General features: G+C 41.6%; 1 protein-coding gene across 1 annotated transcript; it reads right to left on the reverse strand.

The window, feature by feature from the left end:
- Positions 1-3,052: 3,052 nt before the first annotated feature.
- LOC306804101 (alpha-1-antitrypsin-like) lies at positions 3,053-10,199 on the reverse strand. Its single transcript, XM_079310279.1, has 5 exons — positions 10,128-10,199; positions 6,656-7,297; positions 5,739-6,009; positions 5,063-5,210; positions 3,053-3,381 (listed from the first exon to the last, which is right to left on the reverse strand). The coding sequence occupies exons 2-5, from the start codon at positions 7,281-7,283 to the stop codon at positions 3,172-3,174; spliced, it is 1,257 nt and encodes a 418-aa protein (XP_079166405.1). The 5' UTR covers positions 7,284-7,297; positions 10,128-10,199; the 3' UTR covers positions 3,053-3,171.
- Between the last annotated feature and the right edge of the window lie 7,161 nt (positions 10,200-17,360).

Here is a 17,360-nt window from a genome sequence, read left to right on the forward strand (position 1 = left end):
TACAGCTGGCTACAGCTCCCATTAACATCCACACAGGATGGAGGCATGAAAAATTTTGATGTAAATGTGACATACTCGCCTAATGACTCACAGATTTACCAATGAGGACTAACAATTTTCATGGAAAACATTTACAGAGCTAGCAAGAGTTAACAGTCTTAAAAGACTAAAACCTGATTGCCCCTTTAATACTGCCTGTACTGGCACATCTTCAAAGAAACAAAGCTGGCAAGAATATTCATATGGTTGTGCATGTAATAGGTATTGGCTAAACCAGCAGTTGGCCCAAGGGCTCATGAGAAATTCTTTGCTTGAATTTCCAGTCATCAAGGAGCTCCAGATTTACTAGAAATAATGCATTCCAAGTGGGGTAGCAGTACCTGGTTCTCTGACCAAGGAAATCAAGGGCATTGGCCTTCTCCACAGTCTTGTGGAATACCTTTAATGCATAGACCTGAGATTCCCAGATGCATCTCCTTCCTTGAAAGGCAGTTGCAAAAGTGATACTTTAGTAAACTGGAAGACACTTCAACCCTACAAAAAGAGGGGAATGAAGAGACCTAGAGCAGGAAAAGAATCCAACATAATAAGCTGTTGTAGTACATTTTTAATATATGATCTTATGTTAGCCAAGGGCAAATAATGGAGGTCAAACATTGCAAGGTTATTGCAGTTTCGTGTTATCTCTCATTGTGCATCCTGTATGCCCAATACTCCAGTATGGTAGGGGTAGATGATATTTTCTTGGTTAACAAGGGAAGTCATGAAGGATCAAATGCATATCTTTGAGATTTTAATCAGTTGTCTGTAGGGGCTGTGCTGCTGGAGGATGAGGTGAGGCTGGTTATCCTGATAACACTGGGCCACAGCACATGGGCAGCCCACTCATGTGCTGGCTCCAGGTTTTCTCTCCCTTGGGTGAGTATGTCTGAAAGATGGGGCATTAGTTGAAGTGTGGCCAATGGTTCCTTGTGCTCTTCAGAGAGATTTTACTCTCCCTCTTCTCTTCTTTCCATGCTGCTCCTGAAAATACGAAGTTTCTCAATCTGTTGGTGTTATCTTGGCTCAGGGTGATATGTTTTCCTCTTGGTAGAATTTCAGTTTCAGCCAGAGCTGATTCAGGGTATGTACAGCTGGATCAGTGCTGCCTTTGGTTTTAAGGCAGACTTTGTGAACATTTTTAAAGCTTTCACTTTTTCTGTTAAATCATCATGTTCTTGCTGTACTCCCTCTAGCTCCAGCATGGAGCTAAAATAACTGAGCAAATCAGCTCAACACTCCTGTTCTCTTCCAGCTCTTTGAGCTTCTTTCCAAAATCTAGGTTTCCAATAAGGTCTTTGAACTTAACTGCTAATTTGAGAGATCACTGGTCTGCCGTTTTAAAACTTTTTTTCTTTTATTGAATTGTTCTTATTTGCGTTGCAGGGAAGTTACCAAAGCATGACTGGGAACTATCCTCTCAGCTGAAATAATTTTTCCACCCTCAAAAAACTGCATTAAACCCATTAGACACCAAGTGAACTTGCATTGTTTTCCATAACAAAACCTCACTATTGTGATAAGAGGATAATGAAGAATTTTTACAGAGGTTTCTATTTCTAATATTTACTAGTGAACAATAAAACTGGGGTTTTTCCTGGGCTTTATTTTGCACAATTGGGCAGAGGGGAAGGGAAGAAGTGAGGCAATATGAACACTTTCCTATTTACATTCATTCTTGCCTTCCCTTTAAGGTGTCTCAAGCAGTAGACAGTTAACTGCTCCCCTAAACCTCACCACTCCCAAAGCAGGGGAGCAATGACTGAGCAAGCTGTGTTAGTAGCTGTGGATGAAGAGACTTGTAGCTTGGCAGCCCTGTGCAAAGCTAAAATCCTTGGCTTGTCTCCAGCAACAGACGTTTGCCCCTTCAAGCAATGCTGAAACAATTTTATTTTCCTGAGAGAGAAAAGGAATTAGACAAGTATAGCTGACTCAGATTTTCCATGGAGCACTGATAGTTTTCTTTCTATAAAATCTGGAGATGGGGGATAAAAAGGAATGATTATAGAGAAAATATTTTGCATTAAGCAAGTCTAGGTCTGTGTGAATAGGTTGGCTGGAGGCTGGGGTTTTTCTCCTGTAGGACTGTGGGAAGGTCTGTGCTTGCTCACAGGAAAGGCTTTATTGTCTCCCACTGCAAAAAAGCACACTATGGTTTTCTGTCCACCACATGACCTGCCAGGGCTCTCCCAAACCAAACCACATTGCAGAAGCATTTGGCAGCTCTGACCCAGCCCAGCCAGAAGCTAAAGCCCTCCAGGAGTGTCAGGGATCCCCAGGCACCCTCAGTGGACTCTGATTCCAGCTCCTCCTGAGGAGGAGGGCAGAGCTGAGGCTGGAAACCCAGGGAAGAAGCAGTGGCCTGAGCTGTGCTGTGCTGTGCTGAGCTGTCCTGAGCTGTGCTGAGCTGTGCTGAGCTGAGCTGTGCTGAGCTGAGCTGTGCTGTGCTGAGCTGAGCTGAGCTGTGCTGAGCTGTGTGAGCTGAGCTGAGCTGAGCTGAGCTGAGCTGAGCTGTGCTGAGCTGAGCTGAGCTGTGTTGAGCTGAGCTGTGCTGAGCTGAGCTGAGCTGTGCTGAGGCTCAGCTCAGACTGTGTTGGAGAAATGCCCTCCAGCTGCTGGTGCTGAGAGGACACTGAAGGAGCTCCTGACAGTTCATTGGCACTATCAGAGTGTTCTGCCCATCCATTAAATGGGGTTACCCATTGTGAACCCCAGCTGAGGACTGGGTTCTGTGTCCCTGGTGCTGGCAGAGGGGGCTGCAGGGGAGGGGGCTGCTCTCTCTGTGAGGACAGGTTGGGGCTGTCCTGTGCTGGACATGACCAGTTCCCACAGGAAGTTTCTCAGCTAAGAGTAGGAAGTTGTATCTGCATACAAAAAACCCTGACACCATGATAACTACACAGAAAAAGTGTATCTGTTGAAGATCCCATGGCTGCCTATTGGGCTGAGTATTTCTGTATAAACAGCCTACAATGTTTGTAACCAAATGCCCATTTTGAAGTAAAGAACATTTCAGAAGATTTCTTTATTTATTAATTATTCATTAGATCAGTTCTAGTCCTACTTTGACAAGAATTTCCTGGGATGTGGACAAGCTCTCCTCTCTGCACTGGAGAGTATAAATGCTCTGGCCTAGTCTTCCTTGGCAAGTGGGTTCACAATTTTCCCCAGGAAGAGCAGGGCATCAGTGGTTTTGTCAATAATCATCATCAGGAAGGGTTTGTTGAAGGTGATGTGAGGAGGAGGAGGAAAGGGCATGCTTATTGGCATGATTTCCATCTTAGTCACTGCAGCAGCCTCTGTGCCATTCTCTCTCACATCCACTGTAGCTTTGTGAATTGCCTGCAAGGAAAACACATTGTGATCCAGGCACAGAAGAGAGAAAAGCAGCTGGGGAGAAATTTGCTTGCTTTAACACTGTGAGAAGGTAGTTCTTAAATTATGAATGTAGAACTGGAGCAAAAAAAATTACTAGTGTCCAGCCTTTCCAAGACAAGCAAAATTTGCTCTGAGTTCAGGAAAAGTTCTATTCAACAGCCAGAGTTAAACATGCCTGCTTGCAGAGAGTGAGCAACATAGAGGATGTTTTTTTATTCTGTTGTTTCTCAGAGTAAGATTTTATCTTTAATACTGAATACCAAAGAAGAAGTTTTTTCATTTTGTATCAATTTCTGTGTAAGCAAAATAATTCTCTCTGCCAAAACAATAGTGACAAGCTTTATAGAGTGTCTTTCTGTAGCACAGCTCATGGATAGGATTTTTCAGGGCTTTCTGTGGTGGGTATAGCAAATTTGTATTTAGGAATTCACAGGAGCTATTTCATTTCTTTGGACAGCCTTCTGTTTTCTTCCTTCATTGTCTGAAACATGTCTAAAATCTCCTCTCAAGAGTCTCTTACCATTCACCAATTTACTTGGCTTTCCAGGCTTCAATCCCCTATCTACAATCCCAGTGTTTGCAGATGACATAGGGAGAAATGTGAGGAATCACAAACAATATACCATGGAAGGACCTCTAAAGGCCATTGAATGGCACCAACTCCCTGCACTGTGTCACCTCTGACACCAGAGGAGGTTCCTCAGGATCTAATCCAGTCAGGATCTGAGTATTTCCAAGGGTGGAAATTCCATAAGTACCCCATACTTGTTTTTGATCATCCTCATGGTGAATTTTTTTACATAACACACATCAGAATATCCTATTTTCTCTCATTTGTGTGTTGCCCCTTGATATATCACAGTTCATCTGCAAGAAGAGTCTGTGTCCATCTCGTCTGCACTTTTGTAATCAATATTTGTAGCCTGTGCTAAGAACCCCCCTTCACCCTCCTTCTCCTGGCTGGCAACTCCAGCTCTGCCAGCCTCTCTTAATTCATCCAGCGCTCCAGGCAGACAGCTCACCCTGCACTAGACTCTGCTCCAAGTGTCCACATGTCCCTCGTGCTAGGCAACCCCAAACTGACTGTGTTGAACTCCAGAGGAGTCTCACAGGTGAGGAATAGAGGGAAGGCTCACCTCCCTCATGACACAAGGCATGTGTCCTTGGGACTCCAGAGAAATAATTTTGTTTATCTGTGTGCTCATTCCTTGTTTGTGAAATGGGGCTATCCCTGTCCCACAAGCCAGTTGTCCATATAAATTCTGAATTGCTCAGACAATGTAATAATGAAAGGTGTATACATAGCATAAGAATGACTATTCCCAGACTTGTGTCATAACTACGATTCTTGTCATGCATTACTTCTCTAACACCAGATTTTTTTTGAAATTATTCCTGCTATGCTTTCCAGTTGTTTTCTTCTCCAGAGACGTTCAGCTAAGTTTGTAGGATCACTGTGCAGTAACCAATTTAATATTAGACTGTAGGAACAACAGGCATTTAATGCCTAATCTTTTCCTTCCTTTATTGCAATCATTAAGCATTGACCACAATCCAGACGTAGGATCAGCCTATTTGTGGGATTAAACCAGCATACACACAGGCAGAAAAATCTCTTGATTGCCGTCCCTGCTTGCATACTTACTTTGGAAACCTTCAGAAGAAGATCTTTTGCCACTCCAGAGAGATCAGCCTGGTCACTGAACACCCTTGTCACACCCATTTTCTCAAACAGGCTCTTAAGATCCAAGGAGCTGGAGACAGAGAATCTTGGAAGGTCCAAGTAGATATTTCTTTTCAAAAAGAAAGAAAAATGTGAGTTTGCTATTGCAAGATCCCTTGAAGCAAAATCTGTTGCAGGTATATATCCATCCCAAATGCTGATGGAGCTAAGGCTTGTCTTTCTAAGTGATAAATCTCATGTTAGAGGAGCAGACACTGAGGTACCTGTGTCAGCAGCCACAGTCTGATCCATGGTGCAGGGGTAGAGTGATGGTTTATGAAAGTGACTACTATAAAGTCTAATCCAGACTGGAGGAAAAGAAATTGTATTTTCTTTTAAACTGGCTTCCTCCTACTGAGGGCAGGTTCCTGAGGGGAATCTACCCATGTGCAGGATGCTGACAGCTGGGAGCTGTGACTGGGGGAGCTCAGAGGGTTCCCTTTGGTGAGAAATCCCATGACAGCTTGTCTGAGCTGAGTAGTGCTTGTTCCTCAGAGCTGTACCTGGCAACTCATCATGGTATCCCAAGCTTTACCTTTAGTGGATGAGTAGTTTTAGCCTGTTCAATATTTAAACAAAGCCACAATTAAAGAATTACCTTTTTTGAAATGATCTCAACCAGTCAGACACTGTTTCTTTTAGCAGAGCATCTTCCACCTGTTTCATTGACCCTTCATCAGGCAGAACAAAAAATGAAGTAACGTTTCCTTTGTATGGGATTTCTACTACCCAGCAAGACAACTTGTCATCCCTGTGCACATTGAAGTGCTTGTTTTGATGCATCATTTTGACCTTAACAGAATTCTTGGCATCCAAAAAGAAGTCATCATCTCTGGTGCTGAGATTACTGAAAGGTCTTTCCCAGGAGCCTTTAAAAAAAAAAGAAAAAAACATATAGGATTGGGAAAAAAAGGGACTAATAATGGCATGTCACATTTAATTGATGCTTAAAATAATATATTTGAACCATAGAGACAGCAACAAGCTTGTCTCATTTTAAGGATGCTTGTTCCCTGGCCACAGAAAGAAGTTTCACCTCTTTTCAATGATTTTAATAAAATCATATAAGAAAAGTTTAGGCTGAGGCTTGCAGTGGAAAACAGATGAGTCTTTGCATGTTCTGATAATGGTAAATCTTTCACAGACTCCAACTATGCAAGCTTCAGGCTTATTGCTTTCCTGCACATGTCATCTGTGTTTGACCATGTCCTGCCCAGCTAAACACCTGTGTCTTTCAACAAATGATCATAAATTCTGAATATTTTCAGCACTGAACTTGGCCTAAAATTTGTATGACACTGATCAGTACTTCTGCTGAGTCTTGTATTTTTCCATTATTTTTTAAATTTCTTATATAGAAAACTATTCTTCACAGCTGTCTTTCAAATATTTTCCTGTGTGATTTAAAAGTAGAAAGATGTGGTTTAAATTAGATGATAGGATGAGTGAAAGAAATGTGTTTCTTAGAACTTTGAGAGCTTTTTTGTATAGCTGCTACCCATGTCTGCCACTCACCTCTAAAGAAAATGTAGTTAAGGAGAACCATCACAGTACCCGGCTCAAGACTCTGGACTAAATCAACAAATTTGCCATGTGTTTTGGTTTCCACATACTTATTGATTTCCTTTATAGCCTCTGCAGGATTCTGGAAGTTGGTAGAAACAGCCTCAGCATAATAAAAATTTGTGACACGATCCGAAAAGTCTTGAAGCAATTCCACTTGCTTATCCAGGAACAGGGCATTGCCCATGCTCAGCTGGGCTTCTCGGTGAGGGTCATTCAGCAGCTGCAGGATGTGCTGGAATCCCTCGTGGATCTCCTGCTCCTCCATCCGTGTCAGGTTGAAGGCAAGGCCTTCGTGCAGCTCTCTGAGTGTGTTTGATCTGGCCCCCAGGCTGAGCATTGCAAAGGCAGTGGAGATGCTCAGAGGAGAGAAGAAAATGTTCTTGTCGCCCCGCTCATCTCTGATCTGCTTGTAAAGCTTGAATGCAAAGTCAGCATTGCTGGGAGCCAGCTTGACATAAGGCAAGTTTTCAGCATCAGCCTGGTTCTGGGCTTCTGGGGAGTGCTGTATTTGTTCCTGCTGAAGACCCTGGACTTGAAGTCCAAGAAGCAACAAACACAAATACAATGCAGACTTCATTGTCTTGAATAGTTCTGTTAGGAAAGAACAGAGCAACTTTTAGATCTCGAGAAGTTTTTCTTTACCGGATAAACAGATTTTTTATTCTAGATACTGATTTTTCAGATGCCAGTCTCTAGTACTACTATTCTTTTTAGGAATACTCTTCCACTTGTCTTCTGGACAGTCTATTTCTTGTCAGTTCTCTTAGTTTGATTCCAAAGAGCATTGAAATAATAATGTGTTATTGCCAGGGAAGAATCAGCTTTTCTGAGGCATTATGTGTGAAATAGTTCTTGCTTCTGGCCAGGACGGCCTCAGTGCATTCCTGAGTGCCTTGGGTACATGCTGAATTCATGTTTTGGCACCCATCTCTCTGCTAAGTACCTGGCAGAGGAACCAGCTTTTGCTGATATGTTTCTGTGGTACTCATGGTCTTGATATGATTTTGGTTTTCAAGCACTGCAGAGATATTCTGTTATAGTAGTGTACAAAAGCCACCTAAATGCTCAGCCCTTAAATTTTTTTTATATTTCTGCCACTTATATAACAGCTCTGACTAGAGACCTTTGAAACTGAGGCAAAATTGAGAAAGTTTATTGACACTACACTGCACATAAGCTATCCATAAAGTTGCAAAGCTCAAGACTCAAGAGCTTAGAAATAGCTGCAGTGGAATCTGGCTTGCTGTGTACATTTAATTGGACAACTTTTCCTTCAACATAAGCAAAGTCTACATAACCCCACAATCTCTCTTCTCTCCATTTGGGGAAAGAATTCTGCAACATTTATGGAGAAGAATGCTCTCCATATACATAGTAATTGTATCAAGACAGACACGACTGGCACCAACACCAGTCTTTTATTAAAAATTTTCATGCATTTTTCAGTGAACTTCTCTCAGGAAACTCTGACTCTTTCACTCACAGGCAGCTCCACACAGCACTGACTCCTCTCCTCTCTGCAAGTTTCCCTCTTCTGCATGTCTGGCTAACCCCTGTTCCTTACCAGCCACATAACCCTGTCTGTCCCTCACACAGCATCTTATTACCTTATCTGTTCCTTGCACAACCACACGTCCCTTACCTGCACACAGCACAGCCAGCAGCCTCCATCCCAAACTGCAGCACACTCCATCCCAAACTGCAGCACACTCCATCCCAAACTGCAACAGACTCTCAAGCTTCAACTCACTCTCAACTAGCTGACCCACTTTTTTATAATGATTTACCAGAATAAGAGTATTGGTCTAATAGTGATACTCAACTGTGATGGACAAAAGACTCTCCAACAATATAAATTTAGAAAGTGTGTGTTGATTCAGCACTGAGCAACAGTGTGAGGTAATCCTCTGATATGCACTGCTAAATTACAGGTGATCACAAAGTCTGTTTGTTGACAAAGGATTCAAACAAATACATATTCATAATAACAGCCCCTCCCATCCCCTGCTGCCTGTTGTAATCAGCTTGAATAGCTTTTAAGCATGTGTGATTGACTTATTTTAATAAGTCTGGGGTCGTTTTTGTGGGGACGGATCTTAAAAGGAGGAAGTGAGGTGAGTCTTCTTTGCCCTGAGCTCTTGACCATTGTTTATCAATGACAATACAAATGGTTTCTGGGGACAGTCCAATTTTTCAAAGAATGGATTTCTGGTTGCATTGTCTGTTTCTTTGGATCTATTTACTAGTTTCGTCTTTTCCCATTGCAAGCACAGCTGAGCAAACATAAGATGACAGGCAATCAATTATTTAAGTTTCAGATAACTATCTCAAGCCCATCTTTCCTTCTAACTTCTAACTCTAAATTATTTCAACAAGGCCTATCTATGCATTTGCTTTTTAATTAATTGTACTAAATCACTAACTTTTAACTAAAATCCTAATTTTTCTTAGATTAGTGTTTCAATAACCCCCATCTTCATTGGGCAGGCATGGCTGTTTCCACTCCTCACTAACCAGTACAGCTTTAATTCATAAGGAAATTGACTCCTGCACTATCCTTACAAGCCATTCCCCTACACTTACAAACTATTTTACTACATATATAGTGCCTCACCTAAATTATCTCAAAAGACAAAAACTCAAACCCATGAAGCAAGCAGTGGCCCTCAGGGACATAGAGATGGACTGAATACTGTTCATTGCAGCTGTATAGCTGCTCTTCTGGAGAATGAGATTCTGTCCAGAATCTGCCTCAGGCTGTGTGTCTAATGCCAGGTTCAGCCCTTGTACCAGACTTATTCTGGGGAGTTGTTATTTCAGTTTTCCCTCTTTTCTGGATGTCCATTATGAAAAATAACCTGGAGATATAAGTTCTTGAAGTGCTGAATATGGCAGAGATGCTCAGCACATCTACAATGCTTGGTATAAAGACTAACTCAAGAAAAAAAAGGCATTCTAGCACTTGATAACTCATTTTGTTCTGGAAAACTCATTTCATAATTCCCCAAATTTGCCTTTAAGAGATACTGATTTCCAGGCCAGTTGACTGCAAGTATCCTGGTCTTTAGGCAAACTAGACAGAAATGGAGCTACTCTCATTAGCCCTGCATCAGCCTGGAATAGTTGGGACATTGAGATTCCAGCTAAATTTATTCCTCTGGGAGCAGAGACACGATTTTGTTCTTCATCTTGGTATTGGTTGTTGGGCATTCATTTTGGACCTCATATCCCTGTCATCCTGTGACTATAGCTAGCAGCTGGATCACTGAATGAATTCTGCTTCAAACATTCAGAACACGCTTCCAGAAGGTAAAATAATTTCCAATTGTTGTACAAAACAAATTAATCTCTCCAGTAAATAGCAGGGATGACACACAGCATACGTTCAAAGACTTCTAAGAAAGCATAATGTGGTACTTACTGTGCTGGACTTTGCTTTCATGAGAAAGAACTCTTACAAGAGTGCTTCTTCCCTCTTATTCATTTGCTTCCTGGTCTGAAGATAATGTCCTCTGGTAAAGATTAACAGGGCAAACAAGAGTTGTTTGCAAAGCAAAGATTGAGTAAACTATTTTTCCTGGATATCAAATATTTAAAGTCTTTTTCCCATCACACAGCCAGAATGATGCCAGCACCTAGGTCTCCAAAGAAAGAGAAAGACCTGGCACTTTGCTGCTCTTGGCTCAAACTAAACTCTAAGTAAAAGAGCTTTACCAATAACTGTGGTAAATGAGTTCCTGAAAACAGAACATGAGAAGAACTAGAAAGCTAAGAAAAGGCCAAAAACATGGATGTCCCATCCCACTGAATTTCTGCACAGGATACCCTAATGCAACAATGCCATCTAATTGAGCACCCAAGGCAGCAGCAAGTTTGTTCAGGTGCAGCTCCATCCTGCCCTCAATGGCATTATTTGGTGGGCTCAGAACACTGGTTAGAGGAACCTCTGATGAGTATTTTAGAAATTACTAAAGTGAAAAACAAGGCATAGCATGCCTTGAAAAATGACCAAAATGAGAAAACAAATGGAAGGAGGAAATAGACAAACTTTTCCACAGCTAAATGTTAACTGGGGAGAAGAGAGAAGATGTTAACCCCTTGTGCCATCTATGCATAGGATAAGTATGAATTACATACATATCCTTTGTACCTTAAACTGGGATTCCCCTCAGAGGAACTGAAACAGGCACAATTTGGCTATTTAGAGGGTTATTTAAGGATGAGGTGCATGGCACTTATCCTAATTAGCAATGACTAATTATTTCCATTGCAGGTACATGATTTTGCCCCAGGTAAACTTACAACTTATCTACACATGGGAATCAACCATCACTGTTGTTGCTATGTAACTATTCTCTCTTACAAGACAGTGGCAGGGTTGGTCAGAAAATAAGAATTTACAGAGAGGGTTTTATTCATGATATGTGCCAGCACCCAGAAAGTTTATTGCAGTATTATGTAAAATGACCAAGTCTCAGGAGTAGTAAATATGCTGTTGCTTAACTCTAGCAAAGACAAGACATTTTTCTCAAGCCTAGGCCTGCCCTCCATAGATAGCATTAATCTTTCAGCCCAGTCCTAATGCTTGGCTAACCATCTGAAGGATGCCACTGTTTCTTGAGAAGAATTCCTGGAAAAGCTGCTGCAGTGATTCCTCTCCTTTCTCCCAGGAGATGCAGCAGCACTCAGCATGTCAGTGTAAAGTTGCTTCAGTCCCTGCTCACAACTCCCAGGCACCAGATCCTCTGATCCTGGCCCTAGTCTCTTCCTGGACAGAGTTAAGATCAGCAGTTTATAGCAGATCAACAACTATCATTTTCAAAGAATCAGCTTCCCAGCAATTCCAGACAGATGAGCATGGTTAATGAATCCATCAGTCATGCCCAGTCCTTTGGAAATCTCCCTTAGGTCATAGATGGCAGAAACAGAAACTCTTGGATAATATATGATGCTTCTGTTGAAGGCAATGGAAAATGTGGCTGAGTCAGCATACATAGGTGTCACGTGCATGTCAGCCAGGTGGCAAGAATGTGAAAACATAGGGAGAGGAAAGCAGTTTGTTATTTCACTGCACATTCCTGTTGTTAAAAATGGCTGCATCCCCAGACCACAGGGAAATGCAAGGCCAAACTATAAATTTTGTGTAGTTTTGCAAAAGGAGAGCCATCCAGGGGAAGTGCACAGAAGGGAGTGTGGAGTTTCTGGAGGCTTTGAGACAAGTGGCTCCAGGAAGCAGTGGAGTCATATAAAGGACTGACAAACTTATCCTGATAATGGTCTATAAGGAAGGAATGAAGGAATAATTTCATTGTCTCTGTCTCTCCCTACTCTGACAGTGACTCTGCTCAGCTATATGCAATGTGTCCTGTTCCTCCTGATAGGAGCAGTTTCATCCCATATCATTAACTTATTTCTGTTGCTGCTTGGTCATCAGATTATCATGTTGCAGTTGCTGCTTGGTCATCTGATTATTATATGCAGGCTTTGAAAGTTATGTTTGAGGGCTTTCCAGGGGAAAGGATTTCTGACTGTAAAACAAAAGTTCAGCAAGATGAATGTGTACATTGCATGATAAATTCTTATGCAGCTTTCTTGTTTATTGTTTCCCTATAAAGATCTATCATTCAAGGTATGTCTACAAAAGTTCATCATTGACTTCTTGACATTTGTAGCTCCATTAAAATCAGGTGACTGGTATCACTGCAGAACTGGTGTAAGTAGAATAAAAATCATCTCCTTTCAGTAATTTTATCTTTTTCTCTAGAGGGCATCCCAAATACGCTCTCCATGTCTTACAAATATTTCATCCTTTTCTCCTCAAATAATGAAAATGCTTTAAGCTCTCATTTCAAAAACCAGCATGACTAACAGAAATAAAAAAATATCTGAAGGCTAAGCAAAACTTTGTGACAGAACTGGGAATAGAAACTTGACCTTTCCTACTTTGTCTCCAGCTTCTTTCACCAATGCAATAGGAATCTTTGCATTGAATTTTCATATAAACTCATAGTCTGCTAGAAGAAAGCTGTCTAAGCAGAACCAAATAGTCTATTTACTCCTTCTGTGTTATATCTCAGAAGAAAATAAAGTCCTTTTACTATCACGTGATTCTTGTTCTCATAACACACATTTTACCTCAGATAATAATTTCATCAGTGTTCAGAAAATAGTATTTCATATTCTCTACTTTGTCCATACTTAATCTCCTAGTATTGAATGAAAAAGTGTTTCCAAGAGCATACAAACATTTAAGGCCTGATGTGGATTCCATTGGAGTCAATCAGCCAGCATTGCAATGTTCAATATGGGTAATCTGTCACTGACAGCTCATCTCAGATTTTCCTGATGTATTTTCCTTTAAGATCCCAGCTGAAGATAGTAGAGCTGTAGACATACCTGACGCTTCCAAAGCTCATCAAAATTAGTTGTTAGAAGTTTTAGAAAAAGCACTTCAAATAAAACAGGGCTGAAAATAAGTAATAGTAGGCAGAATTCATGACCAAAATTTTCCTCTCAAAATGTATCTTATCTAGGATTTATTTTTTCAAAGATGCATCAAAGTCAAGTAATTAAAACTACAGACCAAAACCATGAATTAATGACAATGGTACAAGAACTTAGAGATGGCATGTGCAACTCCCAGAATTAAAACAAATGACAGAAAATGAAAATTGTTTTGCCCTTCTGAGTGCCAGTGAGGTTAAAGCAGAGGGAGAGCTCTGTTGATGAAGTGGCACTTCCCCACTCCTCTGTTCCAGTTCGCAGAGCAGTTCTGGGGAGCATCAGCCTGCAGACACTCACATTCTTACACTTTCAGCTCAGTTTCAGACACATGCCACCATATGATTCTTCCAAAGACTTGCTAAGCATGTGTTTTGGGGTTAGCACAGGCCAAGGGACATTTCCAGTAAGTAGATGGGATAACTTGCAGGGTCAGAGTTAAGCAACGTGGATATGTCCTGTGATTAGCCAGTTGACCTCATGGTTAGAGAACAGGTCTTAAAGCACTTTATTTACCAGCATATATGTAAACTTTGCAGATAGGATTAATGCAAATATTTTTTTTTCCCCTTTCCAGTTATTCATATGTTATTCCTTTTGAACATCCAATTACAAGGGACTTCTATTTACAAGAAACACAAGATTAAATCTATAATGCAATGCCAGCAGAAGCTTCTGCACAGTTACCCATAGGCACTTCTTTTACATGCAGAAAATATGCTGTGTTTAGTTTCCAGGTTAAATGCTAAACCCACCCTCCATCTACCCTCCAACATTGCTTGTCAGACAAAGGAAAATATCCTTATCTCCAGATCTTGGAGAAATCTGAGGGGGTTTAAAGGGACATTAACAGATAAATGTTCTTTTTCGGATTATCAGCCAGCAATAGCAATAATTCAAATTTCACAGGTGAGCTCAGGGTAAAGCAATTGGCTGTTAAGGAAACCATAGATGGTTGTTTCTGCTGATAAACTTACTTTTGAAACCTTCATATCACAGGGTTTCCTGTGATTCCAGATAGATCAGCCCGTTCAGAAAACACATCAGTTACACCCATATTCATTAAGATCCTCTTTAAGTCATAGGTGCCTGAAATTGAGAGTTTTGGAATATGCAACTCCATCCTCCTGTCAATTCAAAAGTAAATTATGGGAGTTATTACAATCAGAGCAGGCCTTGGACTGAAAATTCCTAACTTGATGGTGTTTCTTCTGTCCTAAAATGCTGGTCTTGTCATCTAAAAAACATGGCAAGGAAAAGAAGATAGGAAGATGCTGGTCTGGAGGATTGGAGAGTATGGAAGGAGGGAGACATGAGTTTATGTGTCTTGTATGATTCTGCAATACAGTCACTTTATGAGTCAGTAAACAGTAGTGCTGACAGCACTTTTGGGACAAAGTTTGCATTGTTTTTCTAACCTTGAAGGTTCTGTTTTTGGAATTCACACCCCATTCCCTCAGAGGGGTCTGACTGCTATGTCACAGACCACTCAAAATATTTTGCTTGAGACAAGGGAAATGGAGACACTTAGCATCAACTAAAAATGTATGGGGAAAAAGGAATTAAATTTCCCACTGCAGAGATCTCTTCTCTCATCACAAGGCAATGCTGATTCTAATTTTTGCTGAAAGGATCAAATAATTTGGTCTGATCCTTTATACTTATTTTATTGTTTAAACCTCCCATATATCTTGTTCTCTGTAACAACTAAATATCACAGGTTAAATTCTGTATGGACTTGTACACCATCTTTCTAAGTCAGATAAATTAAATGCTGTAACTTCATCCTATTACTTTATGTTCTATCTGAAGCAAATGGAAACAGAATTCTGGGATTTTCTGTCTGCTTTCAGAATACTGCTTGTAAGGCAAGTTTCAGAGCAGATGTCTGACTTTTAAAAGGTAGCATGTTATGCTTCTCACGTGGTTTTTTACATGTTTTTCATTTTGTAGTGCTGAGGAAAAGCTTACGTGCCAGAGAAACACAAACTTTTGGACCTGAGCATAACTTCATTGTGGTAAATGGAATAGGGCCTCAAGGTCTTTAGTCTTTAAAATGGTTTGCTCTTGAGGTTTATTCAATTAAATTTTCTATGCTATTTTATTTTGTAATAAAAGAGGTCATTCACTAAACAAATAGACAGGGATTACAGCTTGCCATTCTGTAAGTATGTTTTCCTGGCTGTTTTTTTTAATGTTAAATGCAAATATCCTAATTTGGTAAATTAAATAATGGAATGTAAACTCCATAGTATTCTGCTTACTTAAAAGTTTAAGCCTCCTCTCTTGCCCTCCAGAGAAAACATATTCTCTGGTGTGTTCCTGTGCCGGTTTCACATGGAGGGCGGGGGATCCGCCTGAGGGAAGAGCACAGGGCCCAGAAACAGGAGGGCTGTCCCTCTCTGGGAGCTTCCTCTGAGGGGACCTATCAGGATGATGATTTGTTGACATTCCAAGTAACCAGTGAAAAGTTATTTCGCTTTCATAAATCACATGGGTAAGGTTGATTCGTTCTCTTTGGCCTTCTGTCCTCAAGGCAGGTAGCAACCCGTGGGGCCCGGCTCAGTGTGCCCTCAGCTCAGCTCGGCGGGGCTTCGGCTCAGCCTGGCTCGGCCCCCCGGCTCTGCTTGGCGCCTGGCCTGGCTCGGCTCGGCTCTGCTCTGGCTCTGCTCTGGCTCTGCTCTGGCTCTGCTCAGCTCCTGCTCTGCTCAGTGTGCCCTCAGCTCAGCTCGGCAGGGCTTTGGCTCAGTCCAACTTGGTCCCCCGGCCCTGCCCTGCGCCTGACCCGGCCCAGCTCCCGGCTCAGTTCTGCTCTGTCTCTGCTCAGCTTGGCCTAGGCTTGGTTTGGCTTGGCCTCAGCTCAGCTCGGCTCAGTTCCAGCTCCCCTCTCCATGCGGCATGGCCGAGCGAGGGATGGGGGAGCCACTGAAGCCCTCTCCCTTCTCCTTGTCCTGACAGGAGAGGCCTCCAGCTGACCACGCAGCAGAAACAAGTCCAGCTTTTTCCACGTGGTTCCTGCGGCCACATCTTTCCCAGCCTGGCTTAACCCAGCTCCTTCACTATGTGGATGCAAGTCTAATCCTTTTAATGCCTGGATAAGACTCTAGATCTCATGAGCTCCCTGGAATGAAAAGAATAAAGCAAGAAGTCCACCGAAGTCAGTGAAATGAAAGCTAAGTTTTCCATATGGGAAGAGATTGAAAAGATGCCACTGATATGTAGCTGAAAACCTTTTTTTTTTCTCTTTTGGTGGGCTATAAGGGGACTGTGACTACACTAAAATTCCTTTAAACTGTGAAATATACTTGGGGAGGTTAAAGTGCTTGAAAAGAGGACCTTTTGCCTTGAGGAAATGGGGGTCTGTGTTGTGGAACTGGAAATATGAAAAGAGATGTTTAATAAAAAAAGAGATGAAGAGAATTTTGTTTTTCAGCAGCTTGCCTTTAAAAGTAGGACCCCAAGTGTGCAGCATAACCCATAGCACAGCTCTGAAGAGACTGTGGGGATGGGAGGAAATCGTATTTTGCAGATCCGGGCAGATGAAGATTGTGGAAGTGAAGACATTCCCTAAGCCTAAAGTGCAGGGATTGAATAAGGTATAGTAGGAGCTGCAGTGTTTTTAGTAAGTAAAAGGCTTCAGATACCACAGTAGCAGAGAGTGTCCTAATGAAGGTTGTAAACACATTGATATCTTCAGTAGAGGCTCCAGAACCACAGTTGTAGATAGGTCTTAGACAAAACAGAGTTATAGCAAGGATATTGCTTACACTTCTTAGATAGAACACAACAGAGTGTATGTGTAGTTCTGTACGTAACCTGGTGAGCTAAGCAACTGGAATTCTAATAGGTTAATGAGTAGTGGTCCGAACTTGCATCTTAGCTTGTGGGGAAAACCCTATATAACAGTATGTATTCAGAGAGTTGTTGCTTTCAGGCATTGTGGATTTTAGCCACTAGCTTCTAGCCACTTGCTTTAGCCCTTCTGGCTTCTAGCCATTTGCTTATTGCTGCTGCTTTTGCCACTGCTTGCCAATGCTTTTGCTATTGCCTGTTGAGACTGATGTGCTTTTTACTAAGATGTGCTTTGTAATAAATAACCTTTTTAACTATTATCTGCTTTGCTTACTTAAGAGTACCCGACAAGTAAGAGCCT

The sequence above is a fragment of the Erithacus rubecula genome (genome assembly GCF_903797595.1).
Source record: "Erithacus rubecula genome assembly, chromosome: 6".
NCBI lineage: Eukaryota > Metazoa > Chordata > Aves > Passeriformes > Muscicapidae > Erithacus > Erithacus rubecula.

What these genes read in the sequence shown, in the direction of transcription:
- LOC306804101 (XM_079310279.1), bottom strand. Translation starts at nt 7,283, where the DNA reads ATGAAGTCTGCATTGTATTTGTGTTTGTTGCTTCTTGGACTTCAAGTC. An exon ending in TAACTACATTTTCTTTAGAG is followed by an intron (nt 6,010 to 6,655) that starts GTGAGTGGCAGA and finishes TTTTTTTTAAAG; the next exon opens with GCTCCTGGGAAAGACCTTTC. An exon ending in TTCTTCTGAAGGTTTCCAAA is followed by an intron (nt 3,382 to 5,062) that starts GTAAGTATGCAA and finishes TTTTCCTTGCAG; the next exon opens with GCAATTCACAAAGCTACAGT.